A 27,498-nucleotide genomic window follows, 5' to 3' on the forward strand; every position below is an offset into this window, starting at 1 on the left:
CTCTTTGGAGCTGACAGTCTAATGGGAAGCAGATATTATCAGTCACCCAGAAATACAGGCTGCTCTGCAGATGTCTAAAGGGAGGCTCTGATCTCGGTGGGGACGGGGAGAGGGAAGACAGGACATATTTCCTTTTATTTTATATTTTTAAAAAGATTTTATTTATTTTTAGAGAAAGGGAAAAGGAGGGAGAAAGAGAAGGAGAGAAACATTGATGTGAGACACATTGATTGGTTGCCTCTTGCACGCCCCCAACCAGACCTGGCCTGCAACCCAGGAATCTGCCCTGACCAGGAACCGAACCAGCAATCGTTTAATCCACAGGCTGGTGCTGAATCCACAAAGCCACACCAGTCAGGGCCAAATTTCCTTTTAGAAGTGACATATGAGCTGAACCCTGAGCCCAATGAGAGGCTATGGATGGGGCAGGAAGTACTCTGGGCAGAGTGTGGCGCAGTGTCTGCCGCGCAGCAAGTGCAAAGGGCCTGTGGTAGCACAGTTGAACATCAGAAGGAGGGCTGGCGTGGTTAGAGCACTCAGCAGAGTGAGGAGGAGAGGGATGTGAGATGCGATTAGAGAAGTGACCAGGGACACGTGGCAGGCAGAGACTACATCGCCTTGTTCTCTTTCACGTGACGTTTGCGGAGACTAAGGACCTGGAGTGGCAGACTTCAAGTCTCTGAATAGCTGTTACACAGAAGGAGGGTGCCTCAACAGGAACAGAGTGATATAATAAATGGAGTCACTAGAGTCAAGCTGCTAAATTACTAGAATCAAGTAGGTGGAGGCGGGAGGAAATATTTCTATCCTTGTTTTAACTGGACATTTAAAGTTTTAACTTCCCAGTCCTGTGAGAAGGCCTGGATTTACCTCACGTCCCCAGATAACCCTCTGGTTACCTGCCTGAAGGACTCAGGAAAGAATGTCCAGGTACCCAGACCACCTAACACCCATTATCCCGACAACTGGTCATCTAGAGGACTGATCCTTCTGAAGACTGTGGTGTTTGTTTTTTTTTACCCCAAGAACTCAGCATTTCTTTCTCCTTTGGAACAAAGCCTCCAGGCTTTCTCAGTTCTTTGGCCACTCAGAAGCCAATGAGAGAGAGAATACCCCAGTAAGTGGGGTCTGAGTCAGATGGGAAGGACTGAAGGCAAGCCGGGGGCTTGCCTTCTCTGCTTCACTCAAGGCTGCCAAAAGGGGGCTGGTTTGCTTGCTCATTCTCTTCTGTGTTCTGTTCCCTCTGCCACATCACTCCTCGTCCTGCAGCTTATGGAGGGAGGACAGTGGACAGCTCAGCTCTGTTCAAAAACAAAATTCAACCAAGTAACATCTAATTGGCTTTATGAAGCAATTCATGAATCAGGCAGCTTCCCACCTAGCAACTAGCAGGCCACTCCCAGGAGTTGTACAAATGGAAGGTTTATAAGAAGGGTGGGGCAAGGGAGCTTTTAACAAAAGAAGAGAAAGGACTGCTCAAGGGTTGGGACATCTTTTTTTTTTTTCTTTTTTTTGTAGGGAAAGGAAAGTGAAGGAATTTTATCATGCAGACTATCTCTTCTTTCTAAAGGGGAGATAGAGGGACCATGTGACAGATGACCTTACTGGTGCTTGACCAGAAAATCCCAGGCTGGTTGATTGAGATTACATTTCTGGGAGAGGTTGAAACTACAGTGAGTGCAGCTGTGAGGCCATCTGGGGCCTGAGGTTTTCTCTTTAACAACTGAGACCAGGTGTATCTTGTATGGGAAAGCACAGCAGGGAGGGAAAGAGCAGATAAGAGTTTTTCTCCAGGCTGAGCAGGAGAGAGAGGTGGAGGGGAAAGGGGAGGGGACAGCCCAGCAGCCAAGAACGGGAGCTGGGGTGGGACAGGAAGGAGAGTGGTCAGGAAAGGCAGCTCCAGGTGATTAGGAGCCCCCTCTTTATGCTGGAGGCACTGCGGGTCCCAGCTGCCTCACCTTCCTAAAGACAAGACAGAATTGCCCTGGTGGTTACTGGCAGAACAGATCTGCCCGTTTTTGTCCTGGTACTCTTTGGGGAAGGCCTGTTTGCTTGTCTGGGCCCCTCTCTAGACTGTAAGCTCCTTGAGAGCAGGGTCTGTGTCTTGTTCAGAATCACGTCTCCCAATGCCTGGTGCCGTTAATTAAGACTTGTCCAATGAATGAAAGCACAAACTAATGAACACTGTGTTGTAGAGATGACTTGGAGAGCAGGAGGCTGCCTATAGCTGCTGATGCTCAGCTCTGAAGGGCTGAGCCTTGATCTACATTATCATCAGATCCTTCCAAGGATCAAGGACGGGTGGGACAGCATAGAAGGGCAACTGAAAACCCAGACACTTCACCTTTCCAGTGGTGACGACTTCCCCACGACAACATGCCTCTTGCTAAGTATCTCCTCCATTCCTCTCCAGAAGAGAAGAGAAAACACAAGGAGGAGCGCCCGGTGCAGAGCCCCAGTTCCTACTTCATGGACGTGAAAGGCCCAGGACGTTATAAAATCACTACTGTTCTCCTGGCCCGGTGGCTCGTTTGACTGGACCATCACCCCAGCCACCAAAACGGTGCTGGTCAGGGCACAAACCTAGGTTGTAGGTTCAGTCCTTGATAAGGACATGTATGGGAGGCAACCGATCGATGTTTCTCTCTCTCCCCTCCCCCCACCACCCTTCCTCTCTCTCTAAAATCAATAAACATATCCTCTGGTGAGGATTTTTTTTTTTTAAGTAAAGTGACCACTGTCTTTAGCCATGCTCCACGGTCCTGTCAGCCCACAGGAGGAAAAGCAAGGCTGACAGAGGAGGCTCCAGAAGGAAGCAGCACTAAAAGCACCCCAAATCAAGAAGAGGGGAGAAGCATCCCAGTAAACACACTTGGAATACAAAAGCAGAACAGATACCCCACAGGCAGGCCGTGTGAGGTACTGGCTAAAGACACAGCTCTGAAGCCCACTGCCTGGCTTCCAGTCCTGCTTCTACAACTTTCTAGCTCTGTGACCTTGGACAAATCACATGACCACTTCGTGCCTCATTATTCTCATCTGTAAAATGGGGCAACTAATCGGTCACAGGGTTAGCGTGAGACTGAGAGAACTGAGCCTTTTAGGACGCTGCTTGGCACACAGGACACGCTCCATCAGTGTTACTGATTGCTATCTAGGAAGGGGACCAGAGACCTGGGCAGGGGTTTGTTCAGTCTTGGCCCCACACCCCAGGACAATACCTTACACCCAAAGCACCCTACATCCGGTCTTGCAGAACTGCCTGAACGGGGACACTCCCAGCGGCCTTTTCCACTAAGCCCACCCACATCGGCCACCAGATCCCCGAATGCGCTTTGCGTTCTGCAGACAACACAGTGCAGACTTCGACATCCGGGCTGACCACCACTTGCCACAGTGTCCTTGGGCAAGGTGCTTTCTTAATGCTACCGAACTTCTGCTTTCTTGTTGGTTAAACGAAGAATACTAAAACCCAAGAGGGTTGTTGTGAGGATTAGGTGCCCGGCTCCCAGGTGGCCCTTCCTCGGGTGGGCAGACTAGGGCAGATCTGCCCCTCAATCTCACCCTTGCCCCTCCAGACTGATTGCAGAGCCGGAGGCCACATTCCTGGATGTGTGGCCTCCCCGGCTCTAACTCGCAAACCCTGGGCAAGAGCCATGCCCTCTGTGCAGACCAGCTGGAGAGCTCCATCCCTGCCTGCCTGAGTCAGGGGTCACCAGGGACTTTTGTCCCCGTCACCTCAAGATGACTCCCATGTCTACAAGCTGTCTGCCAGAATGACTGGCCGGAGTCCTAAACTGAACCCCACAGGAGAGGAAGTTCTGCAGCCTGAGGCAGAGGCCTCAACCTGCTGGGGGCTGGGGTGGGGGTGCGGATGGGAGTTGGGATCCACGATCCATTTCTGGCCACATGTTTAGGCACATGGCTGATCATCCAACTTACTCACTGGCACAATGGGAGGGGAAAGTTTAAAGTGACAGGGTTGTGTCCTGAAAAATTTAGTGCAGGAAGAACTAGAAGTTTCTACATTTCTCCCCCAAAGGCTCCTTACCCACAGCTCCTGAGAACTCTGAGATTGCCGTCGTCGCTGGAAGGCGAGGTTGGGCAGAAACACAAAGTCATCAGCCTACCCCTTCCCCAGCCCCACCAGTGAACTTGGCAACCAGATTGAAAAGGACTGCTGATTGCATCAAAGGGGCAGCATTTGAATCTAGCGCCAGGGGCATTTGACCTTGGGCCAGTCATTTGATCTCTCTCAGTCCGTCTCTCTGTTGTAAAATAGGGACCCTACTGGAGTGACTGGCTCATCGGTATGAAGACACAGTGAGGTAACACAAATGGAATGCAATGGGGGGGGGGGTTCCTCAATAACAAACATCCAAGGCCTGCTATGTGCCAGGGTCGCTGTGCTGGGGACTAGGGGGACGCTCTTAAATAAAACGTGAGCTCTGCCTTCACGTTTCTTACCGGACAGTAGGGGTGGCAAACACAGAACGGGAGGGATGGTGTAGGTAACAGCTAAGGCAGCCAGCTCAACTCTCTCTGTGCCTTCATTTCCCAACAATAAAACGAGCCATATGCCCAGGCCATAGGACAGTGAGGATTACAGAAATTGATACATGGGAAATTATGAACAGCACCTACTATGTGCTCTGGCAGCACCCACGTGATCAGTGAACTAAACGTAGCATTGGGATGTGCAGCCGGGCACGAGACAATGTGGAGGCTGAGCTGGACCCGCAACAGGGACAGGCGTGTTGTGAGGAGGGAAGTCCCAAGCGAAGAGCAGCGTGAACTGGCGAGCTGGGAGAAGGGCGAGGAGCAATGACCAAGTGAAACAGCCAGCCAGTTTCCTGAGTCGGGCCCCTGGGAATTTCTGTCAAGGGATTTAAGGATCAGGTTGGCAGCTTTAAAGCGTTTGTTTCCCTTTGTACCCATGTCCTGTTCATTACTGCACCCCCAGCCCCTGGCACAGAGGTTAGGGTAACTCCTTGCCCACCCTCATTTTCTCTGGCTTCCAGCCCCGCTCGCTAACTTTGAGATCACTCAGGGCCTTGAAATGTGCTGGCTGTCTTCAAGGAGAGAAGCGAGGGACCCTTAGGGAGGACTGGAGGCAGAACCAGGCCTGGGAGCACCTACGTTTTTCCCACCCACACAGCCCCTTTGCGATCCCTTGAGTCAGGTGTGCCTGGGCTTGACCTCAGGCAAGCATTTCTTTGGAATGTTGCGAACATTCAACCACGAGTGCAGTGACCAAGTACAGTGGCCCGTTCATAGTGTGTTCTCAGTAACTACAAGCATCAGTGCTTTCCTCTCCGAATAGAATCTTCTTCTCCGCACCAGCCTGGGAGGGCAGAAGGGGGGTGGAGGAGTGTGGCTGACAACAGACTCTTAGGAGGCAGAGGTGGGTATTTTAACTGCAACACCACTCGCAAACGGGCCAACTGTTCGGTCCCCAACTCAGCGTTTACAGGGTAAGGGAGTCAGGGAGTCTTTCTCGGCATTCCCCTGTAACCTGTACCGGGGAAAGGTCCCAAAAGCCAGGACGGGGCTCTGTGACGCCGCCTGCAGGAGAGAAGGCACCTAGCTATGCGCGCGTGGGAGAGGAACAGAAGGACTGCTTTCCCTGAGCTGGGCCAACCGGGGCCAGTCACCGGGCTTAGGACCCAAGGACCGAATGAGAGCGGGAGGTTAGGGTGCATTTCTCCACATCTCAGGGATCAGAGCCCTGGAAGCTAGGCTGAAAGTCCACAGCCCTGGTACTCCAGGGTATGTGGGCGGGGACTTACGCAGAACTCCGACATCCACTCCAAGGAGGGTGCCCCCACCCACGTTCTTCCAAAGGGCTAAGCTCCCTCTCCACCCCCTATCCTTGCCCGCTGCACCCAATCCCACCTACGCTGGTACTCCGGGAGCCTCCAGGGCAGCCGGGAGGCGTGGCCCGCCCCTTTGATGTGCGCCGGCGCTGCTGTGATTGGACAGTCGCTTGTGACGTGCGGGGACTGCGGTGGGCCAGGGTGCTGCGGCTGCCGCAGCGCCAGCCGCGGCTTGGGCTCTGGCTCCCGGGCATTTAAAGGGGACGCGGCGGCTGCCCGGGGGGTGGGGGATGGAGGGCAGTTGGAGGGACGGCCCAGACGCACATCATCCACAACCCCTCGGGACCAGAGGGACTCGTGAGCCAGAGCCCAGAAGTCCGGGGGTGGATAAGGCACCACGTCCCCTCCAATTCCAGTAAGCACCTCTGGCTCCATCCTGCGCCCAAATACCTCAGCTAGCCCCTCTCCCCACTCCTTTACACTCCAAACTCAGCCGGGACAGACTTCTGCCGCCGCCGCTCCCCACGTGAGTCCTGGGCTCCCCGAGGTAGGGGCGGGCTGGGGTCCGAGTGTGGAGTGGGGGCTGTGCGGAGTTTGAAGGCGCTCCTTCACGCGTATGTCAGTGGGGGAGTCCCTGGAGCAGAGGAGTGAGTCCTGATTTCGCCTGCCCCAGGAACGTGGAGGCCGGGTGTATCCTCCGTCCCCGACTATGTCAAAAGCGAAAGAATCGGTGCCTCCTTGCTCCCCACCACCTACTAGTCCCCCCGGCTCCCGAAACTGCGCACCCCCCGCCCCGCATTGGAGAGAAGCACCCGCCAGCTGGGGGTGTGCCAGAGTGCCTGCCTTCAGCCACCTCTAAAAATATCTCTCTCCCCCAATTCCACCCGGCAGCTGCCACCTCCCTGCCCAATGAGGATCCCCTCCCAGCAGGGCAAGCCCAGAGGTGATTCCAGGTCCCAGCTTCCTCACTGGCACCAGGGCTCCAGGTCATCACCTCCTACTAGTCAGGACAGGAAGTTCATAGCCTAAGGGGGTCTCCAGGGCAATAAGGGAAGCTCTGGCTGCAATTTTTCTGAGAAGCTCCAGAATCCCTGAGTTGTAATCCTGATTCTGAGACTGTGTGGCCCCAGGGTAGCAGCTGGACCTCTTTTGGCCTCAGTTTTTCCTATTTGCAGCAGTAGTGAAATTGGGAGTGCTCTCTGGGGGAGGAAAAGAGCTCCAACTTAGTGGCTGAATCAGATTTCTAGTGAGTGGTACAAGGAGACCTGGTCTTGTTACTGTGGGACCTCTGGGGTCCTCGGCCTCCCCCATACCCATCCCACACTTTTCCTGTGGTGACATTTCTCCAGACTGTCCTGCGGGCTCCATCCACCCATTAAGATGGGAATTGCAGACTCAGGGGCTATACCAAAAAGAGGCCGGTTTCCCTCCCCCCATCCCCAGGGGCCCCTCCCATCCATTCCCACAGATGTCACCTAAGAGCATGTATGTTAAAAAGCAGGGGGGAGTGGGGCGGAATCTGGGGACCTGGTGTGGAATCAGGGAGGCAAGCACTCATTGGGACTTTGCCTGGGACTAATGGTGGGCTCCCTGTCACCTGGAAGAACCCCTTTCTTCCTTGCTCTGTTCTAGCCTGCTGGAGAAGCTCAGACATCCTGTCCTCCTTTTATTTGAGGAACTTTTTTAGATGACTCAAAATGATTTGATCATTCAGGACAAAACTCCTGGAGGTGAGTAACTTCTTTGAACATCACGGGAGACAGATTCTACTGGGGGCGGGGTCCCTCTGACTACTGCAGGACTGGGCAGGGGTGGGGAGTCACAGCGTGGCTTTCTCCATTTCCAGGGGAAGAAACCTAGGATGTCTGGCTTTCTGCTATGGGGATTAAAAGAAACAAGGACAGCTTATCAAACAATAAAAATTTTAATCAATTTCCCTAAATACTATTATGAGTATATAAAAAAGTAACTATGTCTTTTGCTATGAGAAATGAGAAGTTTTGAGGATGATTAAAAATAAGGAGTATATTCCACCAAATTAGGAAAAGAAAAACAAAGGCAAAGGAGACCCTTCTCTACGGGATGAAAGTTGGTCTCTCAATGGCTTCTGGAGACCTGCTGTTATCTTCCTGTATCTAACCCCTCACTTCTCCGTGCGTGTGGCATGTTCCAGCACGGGTCTGTTCCTGTGTGCTTTCGCAATGGGAATGGCACCAGAGGAGGGACGTGTGTTATCAGCCAGGATCCTGGAAAGCTGAAACTCCTTCCAAATAAGGTGTAGGGACAGCCCTCCCACCCTCCAAAACCTGCCACTCCCTTGTAAAACCCACAGTCCCTGGGCCAGCCTCCCTATCTCTCCCATCATCCCCTTGATCTGGTCTATTTTCCCAAAATCCCCTCTTGGGCCCACTGCCCCATTTACCTTTGACCATATCTCCCAATTTAAAGAGATTTAAAGTTCTTAGGGAAAATGCTGAGACCCACATCCCATCCTGACCAAAAGGGTTTAATACATGTGGTCGAAGGGGGGAGGGATGTGGTACCTCAAGATGGAAGGTGGTAGAGCCCCTCCCTCTGACCTGTGCCCTGCTCCTGGGTGCTCCAGTGCTCTGGGTGCTCTGTCCTGGGGTGGGGGTGTGGCCACAGTTTCTCCCTACTGTCCTGGGATGGTCTGGGGAGAGTGTCACCTTGACAAAGTCAGAGATGTTTCCAGTGTCACCCATTGTCACCACCAGAGGGCAGCAGTCAGCCAGATCTTTGCTCCTTTCCTTGTGCAGTCTGGCTCTCAATACCCTTCCAGATCTGTCCCAGCTGCCTTTGGTCTCTTCTTCCAGGCTGGAGGGGGTTGGAGGTAGAGTTGGGTACTGCTGGCTGTAGGTGGTGCCATTGGTAGCTGCATTGGTGAAGGCCCCACAAAGCCAAACCTTGTCCCCAAAGCCACATAGCAAAGTCCAGCCGAAATTTCAATCTGAATGCTGGGCCTGCCTGGAAGCCTCGGGAAGCCAGTGGTACCCAGGGGTCTGGGACCCCCGCTGTGGTACAGTGAGCCCGATCATCTTCCCCTGCCCTTGAGAGCACAGAGGGCAGGCCAGGCTGTGGCCAGGTGCCCAGGATCCAGGCTCTGCCCCATGGAAACAGCATGGCTGCAGGCAAGTTCTTTAAATCTCTCTGAGCCCTTATCTGCTGAATTCAGGAAATGGTGACGAGCAGTAAGAGAATATGAGTGAAGGTGATTTGTGAACTACGTTGTACCACACGCAAGAAAGGGGCAAGGACCACACTGGAGAAAAAAGACTGGTCTCAGACTCAGATCTGGTTTTGAGCTCTGTCCGCGCCATATACAGCGGGAGACCTTTGAGCACATCGGTTAACCTCTCTTAGTCTCCAGCTGGATCATCTATAACCTCTCCAGCATCATAGTGGATTGCTAAGAGGGTGCCTAGCCAGGGCTTTGGGGTCTGTGAGCATTCTTCCCATCTGAAGGGCTGTTTTTACTGAGGCCCTGGGAGTAGTTCCTGGGGCCCCGCATGGGGGATATGGTCGGGTGGCGTTAGTGGTAGAAACAAAGCCACTGACTGTGCACCCCTAACCAGACCTTGTGTGGTTGTCAGGAGCTCTGGACGACGGCTAGAGACCAGCAGAATCCTTACAGGCGGTGTTCAGGGTGATGCACCAACAATGAGCGGGTGTTTTCCAGTTGCTGGCCTCCGGTGCCTGTCTAGGGTAAGCGGGTCCCTCTAGGGGTGTCTTAGGGTGAGGCCTCAGCCTCCATGTTTCCATCACAGGATGGGAGGAACCCCATCTAGCCCCTTTCAGGCTTGCCCTCTACTGGGCCTCCACTAACCCCTAGAAGCTTCCTTCCCAGTTGAGGGGTCCTGATGTTCGACATCCTCAACTCCTGAGACCCTGGGCCACTGAGACTCCCAGGTGGATGTTCCTGAGACCAGTGGGTGACTAGGATGAGGTCTAAAGGACAGTTCTATTAGGGAGGCAGATGGCCAGGTTCAAAGTTCAGCTCTGAATGAGGAGCCTGGACTTCTGTTTCACAAGCAGTTCCATCCAGCCCATAAACATCGCAGAAATACTGGGGAGTTAGGAAGGCACCAGAAGGAGGAGTGGCTTTGTCTGGGCTAATCAGGGTGGGAGGCTCGGGTGAGGGAGGGAGAAAAGCAGCGTAGTGGATATTCTGAAGCTGTGCATGATCTGCTCACTCTGCCCCTCCTTCCACACGGCTGCTGGCAGCTGCTGAGGGCTTCTGTCTCCATTTGCATGCCTTTCTATGAGCCCTCACACCTGCCCTGTTGTCTCTACTCTCTCCCATGTCCCCCGTCAACATGACTCTGGCCCAAGGTCTCCACTTCCCGGAGCCTCTCACCCCCACTTTGTCTTCTGTCCAGTCTGTCTCCACGCCCCTCCATCATTCCTTACTCCTGGCCCCTCCTTCCCCACCACTGCCTCATACCACCCCCTGCCCATGTCCCCACTAACTTCGCCTCCACCTGTTCAGCCACTGCGACTCTCTTTCCTCTCCCTTACCTGTCCCCCAGGTATGTCGTGGCCTGGCGTGGGAGGCTTCTACCTCCCCAAGCCCCACTGCTTCTGCTGCCCGCTTGCTTCGGACTCTGGCAGGAACCCCACCCGCTGACTCGGTCCTCCCGGGGAATTGGCAAGTGATTAGTGATGAGCTGTCAGCACAGGGCCCTAAAACTCCCTGGAAAAGCGAGTCCCATCCATGGACCCCTGCCCAGGGCCATCTGGCTGGAGGCAGCTCCCAAAGAGCCTTCCCGGGTCTTGTGCAGTCAATCTACCTACCTAGTCATTCCGAGAGCTAAACTCCAGTTCTCTGGCCAGGCAGAGGCCCAGGCACCTACTCTCCAGGCCTCAGTTAAGTCCCAATGGCCCTGAATGAGAGTAGCAGAAACAGGTGCTAAGGAAGCCCTTCTGGGCTCAAGGTGAGGATGGTCTTCTGAGGATAACCCCAGCGCAGTTAACTTAGAGGTGCCAAGGGGGCGGGCAGGGAGCTGGGGATGGGGTCCGCGGCGTTGGGTGCTCCCCCGGCTTAACCAGCTTTGGGTCCTCCTCAGGTCTTGGATGTGCCAGCACCTCTGGCCGAGGCCTGCTAACCAGCCTCTCCCGGGTCGGCGCCCGCCGCGCCCGCTCTCGCTTGCTCCCTCTTCCTCCTCCTGCCCTTCTCCTCCCTGCTCCCAGGATAGCGGGATGGCGGTGCAGGGCGCGCCGCGCTTCCTCCTGACCTTCGACTTTGACGAGACTATCGTGGACGAAAACAGCGACGACTCGATAGTGCGCGCCGCGCCGGGCCAGCGGCTGCCCGAGAGCCTGCGTGCCACCTACCGCGAGGGCTTCTACAACGAGTACATGCAGCGCGTCTTCAAGTACCTGGGCGAGCAGGGCGTGCGGCCCCGGGACCTGCGCGCTGTCTACGAGGCCATCCCCCTGTCGCCGGGTATGGGCGACCTGTTGCAGTTTGTGGCCAAGCAGGGGACCTGCTTCGAGGTGATTCTTATCTCGGATGCCAACACCTTCGGCGTGGAGAGCTCGCTGCGCGCTGCGGGTCATCTCGGCCTGTTCCGCCGCATCCTCAGCAATCCGTCGGGGCCCGACGCACGCGGGCTGCTGACGCTGCGGCCCTTCCACACGCACAGCTGCCCTCGTTGCCCCGCCAACATGTGCAAGCACAAGGTGCTCAGCGACTACCTGCACGAGCGGGCCCAAGACGGCGTGCATTTTGAGCGCCTTTTCTACGTGGGCGACGGCGCCAACGACTTCTGCCCCATGGGGCTGCTGGCCAGCGGCGACGTGGCCTTCCCGCGCCGCGGCTATCCCATGCACCGCCTTATCCAGGAGGCGCAGAAGGCCGAACCCAGCTCATTCCGCGCCAGCGTGGTGCCCTGGGAGTCCGCCACGGAAGTACGCCTCCACCTGCAGCAGGTGCTGAAGCCGAGCTGAGATGATGCCTGCAGGGGGCGCCCAGACGAGGAGGGATGGGGGGGTAGGAGGGGACTGGGAAAGAACCTGGTTTTGTAACTCCCTTTTCCCTTTCGCTTCGGTACGTCCCTCCGGGAATTTCTAGAATTCCAGGCTTGTGCTTTCCGGGACTGAGGGAGGGAGTTCGGAGCCGTCCTTATCTATGCAGTTAAACCAGTTCGGCTGCCTCCCTCAGATCCCCTGCAGACAGTTAAATTCTGGAGTCTGGCACAACCTCGGTGGTGCGCATACCTGGGAACACAGCAGCGGTTCCAAAAACCTCGTCCTCCGAACTGGGTGGAAGAGGTTCCCTTGCAGGGGGGAGAACCTGAACTGCTGCTCCGGCCGCATAACCTCCCCTCCCTCAGTCTTAGGTCAAGGAGACTCAGGTCCCAAAATCCTCCCGCACCGGACTACTCGCGGAAAGGTGACGCTCTCCCGCTCTTCCGACAGCCCCGGGCCTAGATCTTGCTTCGACCATCGCGAGCCCACACTACGTCCCTTTTCTTGCCTCCCCTCCCCGCGTCCACCCTGCCAGCATCCCCAAAGGAAAAAAAGCCAGAAGGAACAGTCGCCCCCTGGTGGTGGAACGAGGTAGCACACTGTCCCGCTGCGCTCGGGCCGGCGCGGTATCTCGCCGCGTGTGCCACGGTGGCTGCTCGCACCCCAGCCACGTCTATGCAGCAAGACCAGGAACTTAACCAAAGTCACCCTCGCGGGCTGGGCCCTCTGCGCCCCCCTCCTCTCGTATGGAACAGGAAGCCATGATGTTTTAAAGCTGAGCCAGCGAAACCCAAGCCTCTCCTCACTCTTTGGTGTTTTAGAGCTATAAAGCAGGTGAAGGGGGAAGAAGTGACTGAGATCTCTGGCGCCGCAATCTGAGGGGTGAGGGTGGTCTCTGTTCTCAGGGAGCCCCACTTGTGTGAGGGAGTTGGTCCCCATTCTGGCGGAGTACCCAGCTTGAGAAACCAAGACTGGACACAACAATGCTTGGCCCATCACTGCACAGGGCACGGGAAGTCCAGTACAGAAAGGGTGCGCAATGAGGATGGAGGGGATGGGAGAGATACTGCTGCTGAGAGCAGGTGGAGGGGGCTCAGTAATTAGCAGGAGCCTTAGAACTGAAAAGCCTTTCAGGCCTTCTCTGGCCCCCCAGCCCTGCAGGGCAATCGATCAGGAGTCCATCAGAGTTTTATTCAAAGTTGGCACCTGGCAGCTGAAGACCCCACCCTCCGTGGAATAGGGGTCCTCTGTGGACAAGATCACCAAACTCCTTGGCTTCCAGTTCTTTCCCGGCGGCAGCAGGCCCCAGGGCACCTCTGCTCTGTCCCAGGGATCCTTTCCCACCACAGTCGGGGCAGGTGCAGACACAGCTCACAGCTGAAGAGGTGGGCAAGCCTGGTCCAGCCTTGCTTGATCTTGGAGCCTGGCTTCGGCCAGGGGCTCAAGTTCACTCAGGGAAAAGCCTGTGGTCAGCAGTCCAGAGAGATGCCCAGGCTGTCAGCAGCTTGGTTCCACATAGTTACCGGGGAAGAATCCAGTCCCCTCCGAGCTGACACCCTCGCACCAGCCATCAGAGTAGCGGCGGGTGATGCAGATGACAGTGCCCTCAGAGAAGGAGAGTTCATTGTCCTTCTGGCCAGTGTATGGGTACAGTGTCACCACTGCAAGGCAGAAGGAGAGGGGGTGCTGTGAGGTGTGCCTTGGGAATGCAGGGGCCCACGTGATTCTAATGAGCAGAGCATCCAGAGAAGGCTGCAGTAGTGGGGCCGGAGGTGCCTTCTGGGTCCTCGGGTCCCTTCCCCAGCTCAGTCAGTAACAACACCAGGCCAGCTGCTCTCTTCCCAGCTAGGCTCTGGAATATGGGTGGGTTGGGGGCAGAACAATAGGCACAGAGTGCCTCTGGGGTAGAAGAGTGGGGGGAACCCTGGTGGTGGATCTGGTCAGGTACCTTTCTCCAAGTATGAAGCGGGGACCCAGCTAGGCTCTTCCGGCCCGAAGCCTGGTGGAGGTGGAGGTGGCAGTTCCAATTCATCCAGGTCCGGGATGGGAGGAGGGAGCAGGTCGGGAGCTGGGAGAGAAAGCAGAAAGGCTGCCAGTGTGGCACCAGGAAACTTATGTTGAGGAGCAGAGCCCAGGATCTAGCCGTTTTGTGTAACCTCCCTCCAGCCCTTGCCCATCCTTGGCCTCCCACAGTGCTCCCAGTGCAGAGTAGGTGTTCAGTAAACACTGCACCTTTGGACAGTGCGGGGTGCTCAGCTTCATCTGTTAACCTGGAATGTGAAGGTCACCTTAGGGTTAAATTTAAGTGAGAAAATGGATGAGAAGCTTCGAATCCAAGGCCTGGTATAAGCAGGTGCTAAGTGATGCTAGTTCACTTTCTCTGCCTCCTTTCTGTCCTGTTACCCCTACTTGGACAAAGCCTTCACCGAGGTGAGCTGGATGAGATGTGAGAGGGGTAGGAAGGGGTATCAGGAGGTGAGAGAAGGACCCCACAGTTGAGCTAGGAGGATCAGGGGAGATCCGTACCAGGTGGGGGCAGGGACAGCTCCTCAGGCGGAGGAGGCAGCAGGCACACGTCGGAGGCTGGTGGAGGAGGTGGGGCCATGGAGCTGGGGAGAGGAGGGGCTGGGGGTGGTGCCTGCCCCTTGGTCGTGGAGATCCCACCTACCCCTTCGGTGCTGCTGGAGATCAGAGAAAGCAAGGCTCAGCTAGTTTTGAGCACCCCTTCCCCAGCTCAACATCCCCCAACTGGCCCGCCCCTGTGATCCTTAGTCCTCAGCTCCAGCAGTCACCGTGAGAACTGGCAGAAGACCCCTCTCAACAGCCCCCCTGCCCCGCCCCACGGCCACTCCCAGCTTGGACTTCTGGGGCTCACCCGGCCGAGGCCAGGGAAGAGGCAGATGAGGCGGCGGAGAGTTTGCTGTCGGGCACCACAGGGAGCTGCACTGGCTCGGGGATCCGGGGTGGTCTCCTAGGGGCGGAGGTAGGGGAGGGTGTGGTTACCCGGGTAGGAAAGCTTCCAGAGCGCAGGGGGCAGGTGCGGGGAGGAGGGGGCAGCTGGCAGAGGAGGAAGTTTGGCGCCTGCGCGGAGGCGAGGGTGGAGGAATAGTTTCAGGATCGTTTGCGGCTCGTGTGGGTCTCGGCGAGGCCTCACCCCAGAGACGCAGAGGCGGGTGTGGCAGGCGCCTTGATGCTCTTTCGAGACAGCGTCCCGGTCCTCGACAGCTGCGTGCTCTCATCCTGCAGGGGAGCAGGGGGCTGGGCTGACATTGATGGGTAACCCCCAATAGCCCCTTCATCCCACAGAGGAAATGGGGGAGGGACGGACAAACTGGGAGGGACAGTGCGGGCACAGCAAGTTCCCACTTCCACTTCCCAGCCCCCTCTCCCACCCCACCCCCTCTTGCTCGTTGCCTCGGCATCCAGTCTGCCTCGGGCCCCACGGAAACCTCAGAGCACAGACAGAGTCTGCAGGCCACTTCCTCTGCATGGCCTCCGCGGCTGCCCGTCATCTCACCCGGGTCTCAAAGCATCTCAGAGCCCAGACTGCCTCCCTGGCTCTGACAGAGGAAGGCGTGGAGAAAGGAGGACCCTGGCGCTTAGAAACGTCCCACCGGCGCAGGCCTGTGGAACTGGCTGGGGGCGTTCAGGGCAGAGAGGAGCAGCAGACTTAGAGCAGGATGTACCAATGACAAGGTGCAAAGCCACGTGCCACAGAGCACCTGTCAGGATAGGGTTTCCCCAAGAGTAGGTACATGCGGAATGACACCCTCTGGTCTAGTTCGCTAGGGACAAAACAGAGGGACTTGAGCTGACTCATAAAGTATTCAAGTGGGACAATAGGAAGAACTTAGTGGTGGGAAGCTCAGTGACTGAAGGAGGGAGTTTTTAGTTTCCCCTTTTTTGGGAGAAGGTATGTGGGGGGAGGGGTCACTTCGGTAAGGAGGAGCTTTAATCTAACATGGAAGATTGGAGTGTGGGGACAGGAATTGAAAAAACGGGACAGGCCTCCCACCTCTCAGAAGAAGATGGGCCGAGAAGAAAATGCCAGAGTCAGGCTCCCCTGTCTCCACCATGTCCCCTCCCACGGGCTGCCTCCCTGCCCCTTCTCACCCAACAGCAGCTCTGGGGTGACTTTTCAGTGCAGTGACCTCAAACCTCCAGACAGAGGAAGTCGCTGTTCTCATGTGGCTGGGGAGCTGTTCTCATGCACACCCTGACAACCGCCCTTCCTCTCGCCCTTCACACACGCACCCAGCACCCACGGCTCAAATACCACTCTCGGCAGGTCATCTGAGCACAGGGTAGAGGCCTGTTCTGGGGGGAGGGAGGTCATGAAGGGATTTTAAGGAAGGGAGGCTCCTCCTTGGGGCGATGGCTTCGAGGAGTGAGGAAAGAAAGGGACTTCGGGTCTGGGCAAGAACATGGGTGTGGAAGAGAACCGGGGGTCTGGAAAGAAGGGAGCCGTGAGGCAGAAGAGGAGGGGGATGCCGAGAAAGAGGAGGAGCCCCTGTCTTTACCTTGATCCCATGGCCAATGCCATCCAGGCAACTGAAGTTGATGGGTCTCCTGCAGTAGGGCGTGAGGGGAGGCAGGCTCTCCGGGGCGATGACTTTGTGGCTGGGGGGCAGCCTCTGGACAGCGGCTAAGGTGCCTATCTCCCTGCGGGCCACCTTCTCCATATGCATGTTCACCATCTGCGTGACGGGATTTCAGGTCACAGTGGGGGTGGGCTCTACACAGAGCCCTTGCCCTTAAGGGAGCAAGAAGCTAGACTTGGGGTGGGGGTAGGGACCATGGGAGGCAGTGAGTTCCAAAGAAAGAAAGAGTTTTGTCCCCAAGGCCATAAGGCATTTGGGAAGTGTTGCCAGGGGAGGACGGAGCCACTTTGGAGCGACTTCCTGGTGGAAGGGAATTGGGGTTATTATTAGCTGAGCAGGCACCAGAGGAAAAGAGAAAACGCAGCAACCCGGAAGCCCTGGGCTGGCTTGGGAGCAGAGAGGGAAAGCGAGGCGGTGGCTGAGAATTGTGGCAGGATCGTCTCTCCCTTCTGAGGGACAAATAAGTGAATTAACTTCCCCCTGGGATGTTCTGCGGAGAAGCCTACAGCGCTGAGAAGGCTGGAACTTCCACGTGCAGGGATGAGAGAAAGAGACACACCCACACCGAACATGGGGTCCTGCACAGGCCAGGCTGATGTGTACCGGGGCTGTGCATGGGCTTTACGGGCAATTAATTCCTCAGCCAAGGATCCAGGAAGGAAGGAGGAGGGTGTGTGTCATAGAGGGGCGGGGGACACTGTGTGGTGGTGGCAGTGCTTCCAGGGCCGAAGATGACTTTGCCAAGCAAGCACGCGGGGTCTAGGACATTTATTAAGTCATCGCCTGTGCTTGGATGGAAACAGGGTCTATTTTGCCTCTTTCCTGGACTGTGCAGCCACCCTGATTGGTAGAGCCTGCTTTCTACCACGCAGGACAGAATTCAGAGAAAGAGCGAGCTCTGCCTTCAGGGAGAACCTAGTCTGACAGGGTAGCAAGGCCCAGCTCCGAGACGTAGGCACAAAGATAAGGAGGTTCAAATCGCTAGGGAATTGCCAAGCTTCTGTGGCAGAGTCAGGCACTTGGATGTGGAAAAAGGCAGGAAAGAAGTTTTACTGGAGAAAATGCCCACGTGGGGCTGAAGAGTCGGGGGCTGATGCAGGAAGCCTTCCCACATTCCTTACCTGGCCCAGCGTGCTCACACGGGCTTCCACCTGTCGCAGAGCCACCGCCTGCAGGTCCAGCATGCGCAAAGTGTGCCCGGCCAGGTTGCCCACCTGGTAGGCCACACTGGCCAGGGCCTGGGTGGTAAAGGCCATGGTCTCCTCCAGCGCCTTCCGCTTGTCTGTGGACTGAAATACACACCGTCCAAGTCAGAGGCCAGCACCTTGCAAGGATTCTTTGCTGGGAAAGTGGGATGGGGAAGGTATGGGGAAGGTGGGGATTGAACTGGGAAAAGCAACAACGCTTCGATGTTTGAAGTGGTATCTGTAAGAATGATGGTACAGTAAGAGGGACCCCGGGGACATCGAAAAGCAAATCTAGCCCTGTGGAACGGGGGCAAGGGAAGCAAAAGTTACTCCTTCCCAAAAAATCAAACAAAGGGTTAACCCTACTACCTTCTTGAAGACTTCTTGAGGGGTAGAGGGTGAATAGTAGAAAGGAGAGAGGAGGCAAATACTGGCTGGAGGAGATGTCAAACTTAAAACCTACCAAGCCCCGTCAGGCCCTCATCCCAGACCTTCTAACCAGGATCCCCTGGGAGTGCGGCTGATGAGTCTGTGCCTTTAAAAGCTCCCCAGGTGACTCGTGAGCTCTTTGTTCACCTCCAGTCTGCAGGTGGGTGTTTGAGGAACAATGATTTGGTCCATTTTATAGATGAGGAAATTGAAGCCTGAAAACAGTGACCTCATTCAGTCATTCCCCCCAATAGCTTCCCAGCACACGAGGAATGAAATCCACACTACCAGCCATGGCCTGCGTATGACCCTCGCAGCTGCGTCTTGTTTTCTCTCCGCCCTCATCCCCTTCCACTCCCTCCCTCACTTACTCCCCTCCAGCCACATTGGCCATTGGATTTCTGTTCCCAATCAAGATAAGATGGTTTCTACCTCAGGGCCTTTGCACTTGTACTAGAAAGAAGGATTCTTTCTAGAATCCTTATTATTAAGTCTTAGCTCCTCAGAGACACCTCCTCCCCTACCACCTTGTGATTTTCCCCAGCCCACTTTTGTATCGACTCTCTAACATATCTACCCTGTTCTCTTTTCTTCAAAGCACTATCAACAATTATTTATCTATTTACTTAATTGTCTATCCCCTCCCCCCACACACACTAAAATGTAAGCACAGTGAGGGCAGGGAGATTGTTTTATTCTCTATCCCATTCTGGGATAGTGTTCCCCACACAGACGGTAATAAATTGTGAGTTAATTAATGGATTCACTGTAAACCCAAATACTTGCTGGGCATCTTACCACAGCATGCCAAGCACTGTGCCAGGGGCTGGGCAGGGTCACACTGCCAGTCAGTGGTGAAGGGGTGGGCAGGGAGTAGCTTAAGACAGAGACAGATTTTTTTCAGTTCCACATCAGCCTTTGGGGGCTGGGCAAATCTCTGGTCATTTGATTCCCCGGGCAGCTTCCTTATCTCTGGTCAGGTCATGGAGCTGCTGGACTCTAGCCTGCACTTTTGTGGGGTCAGGGAGGTAAGCCCAGGGCAGGCAAGGCTGCACCAATGGGACGCAGCACTCAGGGGCTCAAGGCCAGTCAGTGGAGAACAGACCGGAACCTATCAGAACAGAGTGCTGAGAGAGATGTGGGTGCTTAGGCTGGAGCCAAAGGGCAGACCCAGACCCTTTTGAGCCACCCCTCCTGTGGCATTCCTCTGGGGAGTCCCTCCCTGCCTTTCTGTTCCAACACCAGTATGGAGATGCTCATTTGCATATAGTTTACATCTTATCAGCATATGTAATCAAGTGCCTTAAGAGCAAAGCCATCAACCTAGGATGTTACAACCAGAAAGGATAGCAGGTCTTGTTCTTGTTCAAAACCTTCCTTTAGCCCTGGCTGGTGTGGCTCAGTGGGCTGAGTGCCAGCCTGCGAACCATAGGGTCACCAGTTCAATTCCCAGTCAGGACACATGCCTGGGTTGTGGGCCAGGTCCCCAGTGGGGGGTGCGGAAGAGGCAACTACACATTGATATTTCTCTCCCACTCTTTCTCCTTCCTTTCCCTTCTCTAAAAGTAAATAAATAAAATCTTGAAAAAAAATACCTTCCTTTAGGAGGTAAGGAAATGAAGACCCTGGTGGAACAGCAACTACTCCTTTGGTCTCTACCCAGATCTCTTACCTCAGCTCCCCCATGCCGCTCCCTCCCTGGACTGGCATGTGGGATTCATCACTAGATTTTTTCTATCAGCCTAAATAGGAAAAATGGCTGTTTGGGCCCATCTCTGGGAGGCTAGAGCCTGGATGCCTACTGACCCCCGGCTTTTGTCTTAGAGCAAATTAGGTCTGGAGATCAAGGGTTTGGGATCTGTCTTCATAACTGACTGCTTATTTATCATGCAAATTACCCCGCCTGTAAACCCCATGGACCCTGACCGAGAACTCTGAAGGTGACCCTAGCCTGCCCTCCCCCATTCCCCACGGGTTTCCTGACACCTGGTTGGGGTGAAAGTGAGGGGGGTGGGGGAGGGCCAAGGGCCTGGGAACCAGGCCTTGTTAAAGAGAAGTTCTGAGAAGTCATCCAGACCCTTCCCAGGCATTTGCTCTTCGTAGAAAACTCCTCAGCGCGGCCAGAAAAGGCCATTGGTTGTGTGGTCTCATAGTTAGTGTTCTGCATGAAGGAAGCAGGAGTCCAGGGGTCCCCCCTGGGTCAGAGCTTCCTGTGCCCTGGGTATTTTGCAAGGGCTGCTTTACCACACTAGAATCGACTTTTGTGTCTCATTCTTCTGATGAGTAAGATGATGATGATGATGATGACGACAATTACAGCTGCCATTTATCCTGGCCTTCTTAAGGGGCAGGCACTGGGCTAAAGGCTTCAGCATGTTATCACATTTAACCCATGGGGAGAGTCAGAGGGGCAACTGGCCACACCCCTCACTCTGACTGCAGAGCCCACCGAACAAACCTTTAGCTGAAAACACCACCCAGGGCGTAACTTCTGACTGCCTAGATGTTGCCGGGCGAGGAAACCAGCTCCATTCTTGTGGCACTGGCAGGCACGTGCCTCCCGACTACAAGGGTGGAAGTAGCCCTTTCCATTCCTTCAATAACGTCTGCACACCTGGCTTGCAAACCTTGGGAAGTGAGTTAACCTTTCTGAACCTCAGCCTCCTGTTTGTGAAGCAGGAGTGGTCCTTGCCTCACAGGCCTGGGGTGAGGGCTAAAGGAGGCAACCCACCTGCTTAAAGTAAGGGGGCAGAGCGTTTTAACTGCTAGTATCGCTGACTCTCTTTAATCTGCCATTTTCCCAGGAGCACTTACTCCTTTCATTATGAATTTTCCCATACTCTTATTAATCTGGGAGGTCCCTGTGCGTCATCTTACAGTTTGGCTAGAACAGGTTAGAAAAATGATATTTTGCCCAAGGGATAACAGGGTTAGCCTGTAGCCCTTAAGGAGCAGAGGAAACTGTGGATAGAGACTACAGATAAATGGTCTTAAAGCCACACAGCACGTCAGGGAGACGGGAAGGTGGAGAGCTCCGCTTCAGAAGTCAGGAGGCCGATGCCCAGCTCTCCGGTTTCTAAGCTGTATGACCTGAATCCACTCACCTGCCTCCCTGAGCTGTTTCCTCATCTATGAAACAGGAATAATAGCATTGTCTCACAACGTGGTCGTTAGGATTAATGAAACAACAGAGGTGCTCAGTCGTTATTAAGTTTTTCTCATTCCTCTTCCCTTGACCCAGGAACCCCCATGCTCGGCCCTGGGTCAACCACCCAATTCAGAAAACTGCTCTAAACGCCACTGCATCCTCATGTTTGGCTGGCAGCCTGCTCCCTACACACCCCGGCCTCCGTATCTGAGCCCCTGTCTTTAACCCAGCCCCTTCTGCCGCCTCTCCACTCCCCCCCCAACCCCCACCACCCCAGTCCATCTCAAGTTCACTGAGATGCTTGGGAAGTCCTTGTGAAGGCTCACCTAGAGCCAGCCTGGAAGCAACGTGACGGCACCAGCATTCATGTGCGGACCAGTCTTTGGGCCTGTGGGTTTGCGTGAGAGGCTGGGGCGGAGATGGACCCAGGGTCAGGCCTGATGCTAGGATGCAATAGCGCTGCCTGGACATCTGAGGCTTTGGGAGAGAAAGGGGCACTGTGGGGGCTCGGGTAGCAGGGGGTCACAGTTAAAGTTTGGGGGACTGGGTTGAAGCTGAGGCCTGGAGTGGGAGGGCTTCTTGGCCCAAGCCCAGGACAAGCACCTGTCAGGATGGCCCCCATGGCCTGGCCCGGGGGTGGCCTTGCCCAGGGCCCCTCCAGGGTGTCGGGGCCCATGCCTGCTCTGCCTACCTTCACGTAGTTGTCCTCGCAGTAATCGGCGACTCGCAGCAGGGCGCTGTGGTTGCCCCGCAGAGCCTCCCGGCCCGTGGGGATCTCAAACTCCTGCAGCTGCTGCAGCTCCGCCATGGTCCCCAGCCTCTGACGGGCTCCCCGGGGAGCCACTGGTTTTGTGCTTCACCCTGCCCTTGATTGGTCGCTCTGCCTTCCCTCTCTCACTGCTTTTGGTTTCCTCTTCGTGAGAGACCCAAACCTGCTTGCAAAGGTCAGGCATGCTCATTCCGGGACAAGAGGAAGTCAGTCCCTGCTCCCTGGGACTGCGCCTTTCTGTCCCATGCCCAGAGGAAGGGGGAAGCCAGTGGCCCCTTTGGGGGCCCAACCCCCAAATCCCTCCCAGCAGAGGAAGCCAAGGTCGGGGCATCTGTGATTGCTCCCTGGGCCTGGAGAGGAAACTGTTGCGGGGGGTGGGGGGGTAGATTGTGGAGGAAGGGGGTTGGCTTGCTCTGGGGCAGCGGGTGGAGATGGATTTTCCACTCATGGAAGGGGAGGAAAGGACAGAGGGTGGGTGCTTCCTTGGGAAGCCCAGGGATGAGTCACCAAGGGACAGGAGAGCGGAGGGTGGAGAGGATATGGAGACCAGTCATGCCGGGGGGGGGGGGGGGGCCTGCAGGGTGTGGAAAACAGACAATGCAACGGCAAGTGGACACCAGGGAGACACAACCAGTGGTCCCCAGTTACCGAGCCTCCGCAAGGCTACCTGCAAGGAAGGTCTGGCGCACAGGCTCTCTCTCCCAATGGGGGCAGGATGAGGTGAAACGGACCACGTATAGGGCGAAGGACTCAGATTAGACAACAGAAAGGACTTGGCTTTGAGAAGTACCACGTTCAAGTTCCGGAGGAACTGGTCAGGTTGAGGAAGCAGCGGTGAACAGAGCAATGAGCGGCCTCACAGGTAGGTGCTCTATTTCTTGCACTAACCAGGAGGTAGGCTAACTGGCCTTCAGGGTCCTGTCCTATCTCAGATTCTCAGAGATCCTGGAGTGGGGGAAGTTAGGATGGATCCCAGGCCCCCTCCCCACCCCTCCCAGCACCCAGCCTGTCATCCTAGAGGCAGGAGAGAAAGAGGATCACTCACTGACCACATTGGTCCCTTAACATCTGCTCCTCGAGAGGGTCCCCTTGTCATTGGACAGGAGTTCAATGTCTGTCACCTTGGGTGGTCCTTGGAGGAATCCCAAGAGAAAGATCAGGGCATGTGCCCTATGCTGGGGGAGACCCACACCCAGGGCTCAGAGGGAGGCATGGCAGCCAAGAAGCATGGACATGGGTGTTCGAGGTGGCTGTGGCCCCAAGTGCTAATTGACATAGCATCCTGTGTGAGCGCATTTTGATTGAATGAGTGAATGAAGAGTGAGCTGGGAGAACCGTATAAAGTGAAATTGGGGGACTTCAATTGAGCACACAAAGGCTTCTTGGGTGAGGGAAGTTAGGAGCTGATCTAGGACTCGCCTCATTGGGAAGAAAACGCAGTGTCAGAGGTAGGGGAGGGGAGGGCTTGGGAGAGAAAGCAGGGGGAGGGAAGCACGCAGGGCTGGAGGGTGAGAACTGGGGAAATAGTCTCCAACCAGAGGGGTCACTAGAGGAGTGGAGCTCATGCAGAGGGCAGGGTGTCTGCTCCGCGGGCAGTGAGAGCTTGGAGGCAGTGAGAGCTTGGAGGCTCAGGCCGATGGATGGGCTTAGAACCTTGAGCCCGTGATCAGCTTAGCCATCAGAGATTTGGGCTTCCAGACCATCTGCTTTATCCAACGACTTTCAGCTGACCGGGAGCTGGGAGGCTCAAACACCATCTCGTCTGGGCCGGGCAGAAGTGACTTGAAGTGCACGCTCTTTCTTGGCAGGTGAGAGGGGCTGGCGTGGTACTGGGCTGGGATCTAGTCTGAGAATTATTGAGGTTAGGAGCCAGACAGGCCTTCCAGATAATTGTGTAATGTTGATGTGGATGATGATGATAACAGTAATAATAATAAATGTATTGTGTGTATGATGTGCGGGGCGGTGTATTAAAATATTTTAGAGCATTATTTCTTTAGTACTCCCAATATTCCTATAAGGTAGATACTATTACTATACCCATTTTACAGATGGGGAAACTAAGACTCAAGGAGATTGAGTGACTTGCCTAAGGCCTCACAGTTTGGAAGCAGCCGAGCTGGGATCAAACCTGGAGTGGGACAGGCCCCAGAGCCCTTGTCTGAAGCACTGGGGGTCCCTCTCCCGGGACAGGCCCCGGGGCTTCCGTAAAACTTCTACCTGTGTGATGCGTGCAACAACAACTTTGCTTCCCAGACCTGCCTCACTGAAAGAAACCCTTTTGCTCTCCCTTCCCCATACTTGATTCCTATTTCCTCTGTAGACAAGTCCTTATTCGAGGGCAGAGATCGTGCCTCCCCCATCAGACCAGGAGCCTCCTCCCCTCCTGAAACTGGATGCATGATGGAGGTGGGGTTCGGACGATGCAGTGAACAATGAGGAGCCTGAACTGAGGGGCCTGGCAAGGAAGAGGGTAGAAGTGGAGCTGTAGAGAGTGCAGAGGAGGGAGCTGCGAGAGCCCAAGGGGAGTTGCAATTTCGGCCATGAAATCCTTTCCAGGACCAGTGTCCCTAGGGCAGAATGGCCCAGGAGCTCAGTGAGAAGGAGCTATTGAGGATGGAGGTGGAACAGCTGAAGAAGGAAGTGAGGAACTCAAGAGCTCCGGTGAGCCTCCTCTTCCCTTCCCTGCCCCCTCTTCTCCATCCCATTCTATTTCTCATGGAGCCGGGACTTGAAGGAGGAAGCAATGGATGATGGGGTGGTAGGACCTCTTCAGGGTAGTGGAAGGGGCAGGAGGTGCCTCTGGGATGCAGTAGGATGTGGAAGGAGGCTGGGGTTTGACCCCAAGGAGGTGCATAGGAGAGAGCCTCTGAGCCTATCCAGCCCTGTCTCTGGACTGGACCTGGCCCAGCATCCCTTGCAGACAAGTCAGGCTTGATGGTTCTGGCCAAGGAACTTACACCCCTCTCCCCACCTTCCCGTCCCTTTCATCTTCCTCCTCTCTGGCCACAGTCTCCCCCCTGTCCAGAAGTCTGTTTCCTTGGGACTGACCAAGCCAAACAAGGGTTGAAAGCTCGCTTTGCTTTCTCGCAGATTTCCAAGACAGGAAAAGAAATCAAGGATTATGTGGAGGCCCAAGCAGGAGACGACCCTCTTCTCAAAGGCATCCCTGAAGACAAGAACCCCTTCAAGGAGAAAGGCACTTGTAGGATAAGCTGATGGCGCCAGAGCCCCGCACCCTGACTGGCCCTTCTCAGCCCCACTCCTCACCCTCACCCAGAGCCCACCGTCCCGGGACACCCAGCGAATCAGTGAATTTCCTCCTTCTCTTAGTCATGGAATGAGTAAAGCTATCTGGCTCACGTGTTGTGGATCCATTTCCCAGCCCCATTCTCAGGTCTTTTCTGCCATCATTTCCTCTACCTGCTGACTCCCTTTGACCCCATTTGGAAACACTCTGCTCTTTCCTAGTTCAGCAATTGACTCGGTGAGTGGTGGGGCCTAAAGAGCCTATGGTTTCCCGAGACCCCAGGGGGCAGGCCTTAGGAGACATTTACTCTGCCTTAGGACCTCTCCGGTTTTTCCCCCCTACGCTCTTCCTGGGATCCAGCATTCTCCTCAGAGTAGTCTGGATGGATGACTGGAGATGGGAGGTCCTTCTTCCCCCCTCATGTCCAGTCTTGTGGCCCTCCCCCTAGTCGTTTAGCTCGCCCCAGGTGGCCTGCTAACCAAGAGGTTGTAAAGTCATGATTTCCTGATTTATTTAATATGACTGAGGGTCTACTGTGCCCTGGGCCTCAGGGATAGTAGAGTGAGCAAGACTAACGCGGCTCCTCTTTTCACAGAATTTAGCAGAGAAGACACAGAACAAAGGTTAACAGTTAGGTCCTGGACTGGTCGGAGTGTCCTCCCATGTGCCCGTCCCCGGTGAGGACACGTGCTTGGTTTTCGGGTTTGATCCCCCATGGGGGCGCAGACAGAAGGCAACCGATTGATGTTTCTCTCTCTCTTTCTCCATTCCTCTCTCTCTGAAAAATCAATAAGCATATCTTTGGGTGAGGATTAAATAAAGTAGCATTTACAGTTAAATCATTAAGTGCTACCACGGGGAAAGGAAAGTCAAGGCTGGTGTAGACACACACAGCAGGCAGACAGACATCCAGAGCAATACACGGGGTGACCAGAACTGCGGCAGGCCAGTGGGGGCGGGAGGGGGGACAACAGGACGTGGTTAAACATGAGGTTGGAGCAGCAGACTGGGTCAAGTGTTGAAGGACTGGGCCAAGAGATCAGGTAAGAACTTTCTCTCCACCCTTAGGGCAATGCAAAGCCTAGGAAGATATTTAAGTGGTGGAGAGACAGGCTTTGCTTTAGTAGAAGGGTGGCTGGATCCCACTCAGGGCTGGGGATACGGTGAAGGAGAGAGAATGATGACTGTCTAGAGGAGCCACGGACATACCCTCCGATACAGCACGGTCAGCGCAATGTCAGAGCAGTCAGCGTGGGTTGTGATGGGAACCCATTGGAGGGCCACCTAAGCCAGCTGAGTGTTGCATCCTGGGAGGACCAACCGGGAAGGCTCCTAGAAGGAGGTGAAGTCCTGAGCGGAGTCCTAAACAGTGAAGCTGTGGGTGGATGGCAGGTCGGGTTGAAGGTATAGTAGAATCAGAGGCACAAATGTGGGTGTGTGGGTGGGGCGGGGGGTTGAATCCAAACACCCATCAGATTGGAGTTGTTGGAATGTCAAGAGACAGACCTAGGTCCCTAGGACTTGGTGCTGAAGAGGTGGGGTTGGGGGTGGCCCAAGGAGTCTTGTTTGCTTTACTAAACAAACTTGTCTGTTGGGAGTAATTTGGTAACACTTGCATTTAGCAGGTATTGGCTTTTGATAAGAGTGAAAAAGGAGCCCTGGCTGGGTGGCTCAGTGGATTGAGTGCCAGCCTGTAAACCAAAGGGTCGCCGGTTTGATTCCCAGTCAGGGCACATGCCTGGGTTGCGGGCCAGGTCCCCAGGAGAGAGCACGTGAGAGGCAACAACCACACATTGATGTTTCTCTCCTCTTTCTCCCTCCCTTCCCCTCTCTCTAAAAATAAATAAATAAAATCTTAAAAAAAATACCTTGAGACATTAAAAAAATTGCACCTTTACTTAGGGCATGGTGCCCCAGGTGCTCTCCTGGCCTGGCCCCTCCCTAACACCTCCAGGCTACAGGAGGGGCCCAACACTCTGAGCTCCTTTTCTGTTTGTTGTCCTAGTTGCAGGAGGAGCTTCAAATGGCTGAGGGCAATCTCAGCTTCCACTTCAAAAGAGTTATTATTCTGTGCCCTGGGGGCAGCATTCCTTCCCTGCCTGTTTGGACCTTCACAGCAGCAAGCTGAGAAGACTAGAATGACCACTGTGAGAGCTGGTCATTGTGTAATCTAAGCCATCGGACCCCACTCCTATTCCACCTTTGAGTTTTTTAGCCTGGGAAGAAAAGCACTGTCTGCTGTTACTGGTTCAGTTCAGCAGCCTCCTGACAGCACCTCATCTCTGTTAAGTGATGTCTCCTCTCTGGCAC

The 27,498-nt window shown here is 55.0% G+C and overlaps 3 protein-coding genes across 8 annotated transcripts; 2 read left to right on the plus strand and 1 right to left on the minus strand.

The window, feature by feature from the left end:
• Nucleotides 1-6,008: 6,008 nt before the first annotated feature.
• PHOSPHO1 (phosphoethanolamine/phosphocholine phosphatase 1) lies at nucleotides 6,009-12,598 on the plus strand. Of its 3 annotated transcripts, XM_045182429.2 has the most exons (5): nucleotides 6,009-6,342; nucleotides 7,449-7,546; nucleotides 9,428-9,539; nucleotides 10,901-11,765; nucleotides 12,170-12,598. In XM_045182429.2, exons 4-5 carry the CDS (start codon nucleotides 10,908-10,910, stop codon nucleotides 12,173-12,175), a joined length of 864 nt encoding a protein of 287 aa, XP_045038364.1. In that variant the 5' UTR covers nucleotides 6,009-6,342; nucleotides 7,449-7,546; nucleotides 9,428-9,539; nucleotides 10,901-10,907; the 3' UTR covers nucleotides 12,176-12,598. The 3 variants fall into 3 exon arrangements, with proteins under 3 accessions (XP_045038364.1, XP_045038363.1, XP_045038365.1); XM_045182428.2 differs by having other exon boundaries at nucleotides 10,901-12,598; XM_045182430.2 differs by having other exon boundaries at nucleotides 11,025-12,598.
• Nucleotides 12,599-12,748: 150 nt separating this feature from the next.
• Nucleotides 12,749-22,173, minus strand: ABI3 (ABI family member 3). Of its 3 annotated transcripts, none has more exons than XM_045182425.3 (8): nucleotides 21,861-22,173; nucleotides 17,527-17,694; nucleotides 16,325-16,501; nucleotides 14,959-15,044; nucleotides 14,680-14,775; nucleotides 14,331-14,482; nucleotides 13,753-13,893; nucleotides 12,749-13,465 (listed from the first exon to the last, which is right to left on the minus strand). In XM_045182425.3, exons 1-8 carry the CDS (start codon nucleotides 21,975-21,977, stop codon nucleotides 13,302-13,304), a joined length of 1,101 nt encoding a protein of 366 aa, XP_045038360.2. In that variant the 5' UTR covers nucleotides 21,978-22,173; the 3' UTR covers nucleotides 12,749-13,301. The 3 variants fall into 3 exon arrangements, with proteins under 3 accessions (XP_045038360.2, XP_024429224.2, XP_045038361.2); XM_024573456.4 differs by having other exon boundaries at nucleotides 14,331-14,485; nucleotides 21,861-22,171; XM_045182426.3 differs by having other exon boundaries at nucleotides 13,753-13,872; nucleotides 14,331-14,485; nucleotides 21,861-22,169.
• Nucleotides 22,174-22,517: 344 nt separating this feature from the next.
• On the plus strand, nucleotides 22,518-25,300 carry GNGT2 (G protein subunit gamma transducin 2). Of its 2 annotated transcripts, XM_045182431.3 has the most exons (4): nucleotides 22,518-22,800; nucleotides 23,665-23,746; nucleotides 24,498-24,602; nucleotides 25,032-25,300. In XM_045182431.3, the coding sequence occupies exons 3-4, from the start codon at nucleotides 24,519-24,521 to the stop codon at nucleotides 25,155-25,157; spliced, it is 210 nt and encodes a 69-aa protein (XP_045038366.1). In that variant the 5' UTR covers nucleotides 22,518-22,800; nucleotides 23,665-23,746; nucleotides 24,498-24,518; the 3' UTR covers nucleotides 25,158-25,300. The 2 variants fall into 2 exon arrangements, with proteins under 2 accessions (XP_045038366.1, XP_053767579.1); XM_053911604.2 differs by lacking the exon at nucleotides 22,518-22,800 and having other exon boundaries at nucleotides 23,441-23,746.
• Nucleotides 25,301-27,498: the final 2,198 nt, after the last annotated feature.

The sequence above is a fragment of the Desmodus rotundus genome, chromosome 9 (assembly GCF_022682495.2).
Source record: "Desmodus rotundus isolate HL8 chromosome 9, HLdesRot8A.1, whole genome shotgun sequence".
NCBI classification, from domain to species: domain Eukaryota; kingdom Metazoa; phylum Chordata; class Mammalia; order Chiroptera; family Phyllostomidae; genus Desmodus; species Desmodus rotundus.

Coding starts and splice junctions, on each gene's coding strand:
- PHOSPHO1 (XM_045182428.2), top strand. CDS start 10,908: ATGTGCCAGCACCTCTGGCCGAGGCCTGCTAACCAGCCTCTCCCGGGT.
- ABI3 (XM_024573456.4), bottom strand. CDS start 21,977: ATGGCGGAGCTGCAGCAGCTGCAGGAGTTTGAGATCCCCACGGGCCGG. Junction 17,695..21,860: donor GCGAGGACAACTACGTGAAG/GTAGGCAGAGCA, acceptor TGTGTATTTCAG/TCCACAGACAAGCGGAAGGC. Junction 13,894..14,330: donor GCTGTCCCTGCCCCCACCTG/GTACGGATCTCC, acceptor CCACACTGGCAG/CCTTTCTGCTTTCTCTCCCA.
- GNGT2 (XM_045182431.3), top strand. CDS start 24,519: ATGGCCCAGGAGCTCAGTGAGAAGGAGCTATTGAGGATGGAGGTGGAA. Junction 24,603..25,031: donor TGAGGAACTCAAGAGCTCCG/GTGAGCCTCCTC, acceptor GCTTTCTCGCAG/ATTTCCAAGACAGGAAAAGA.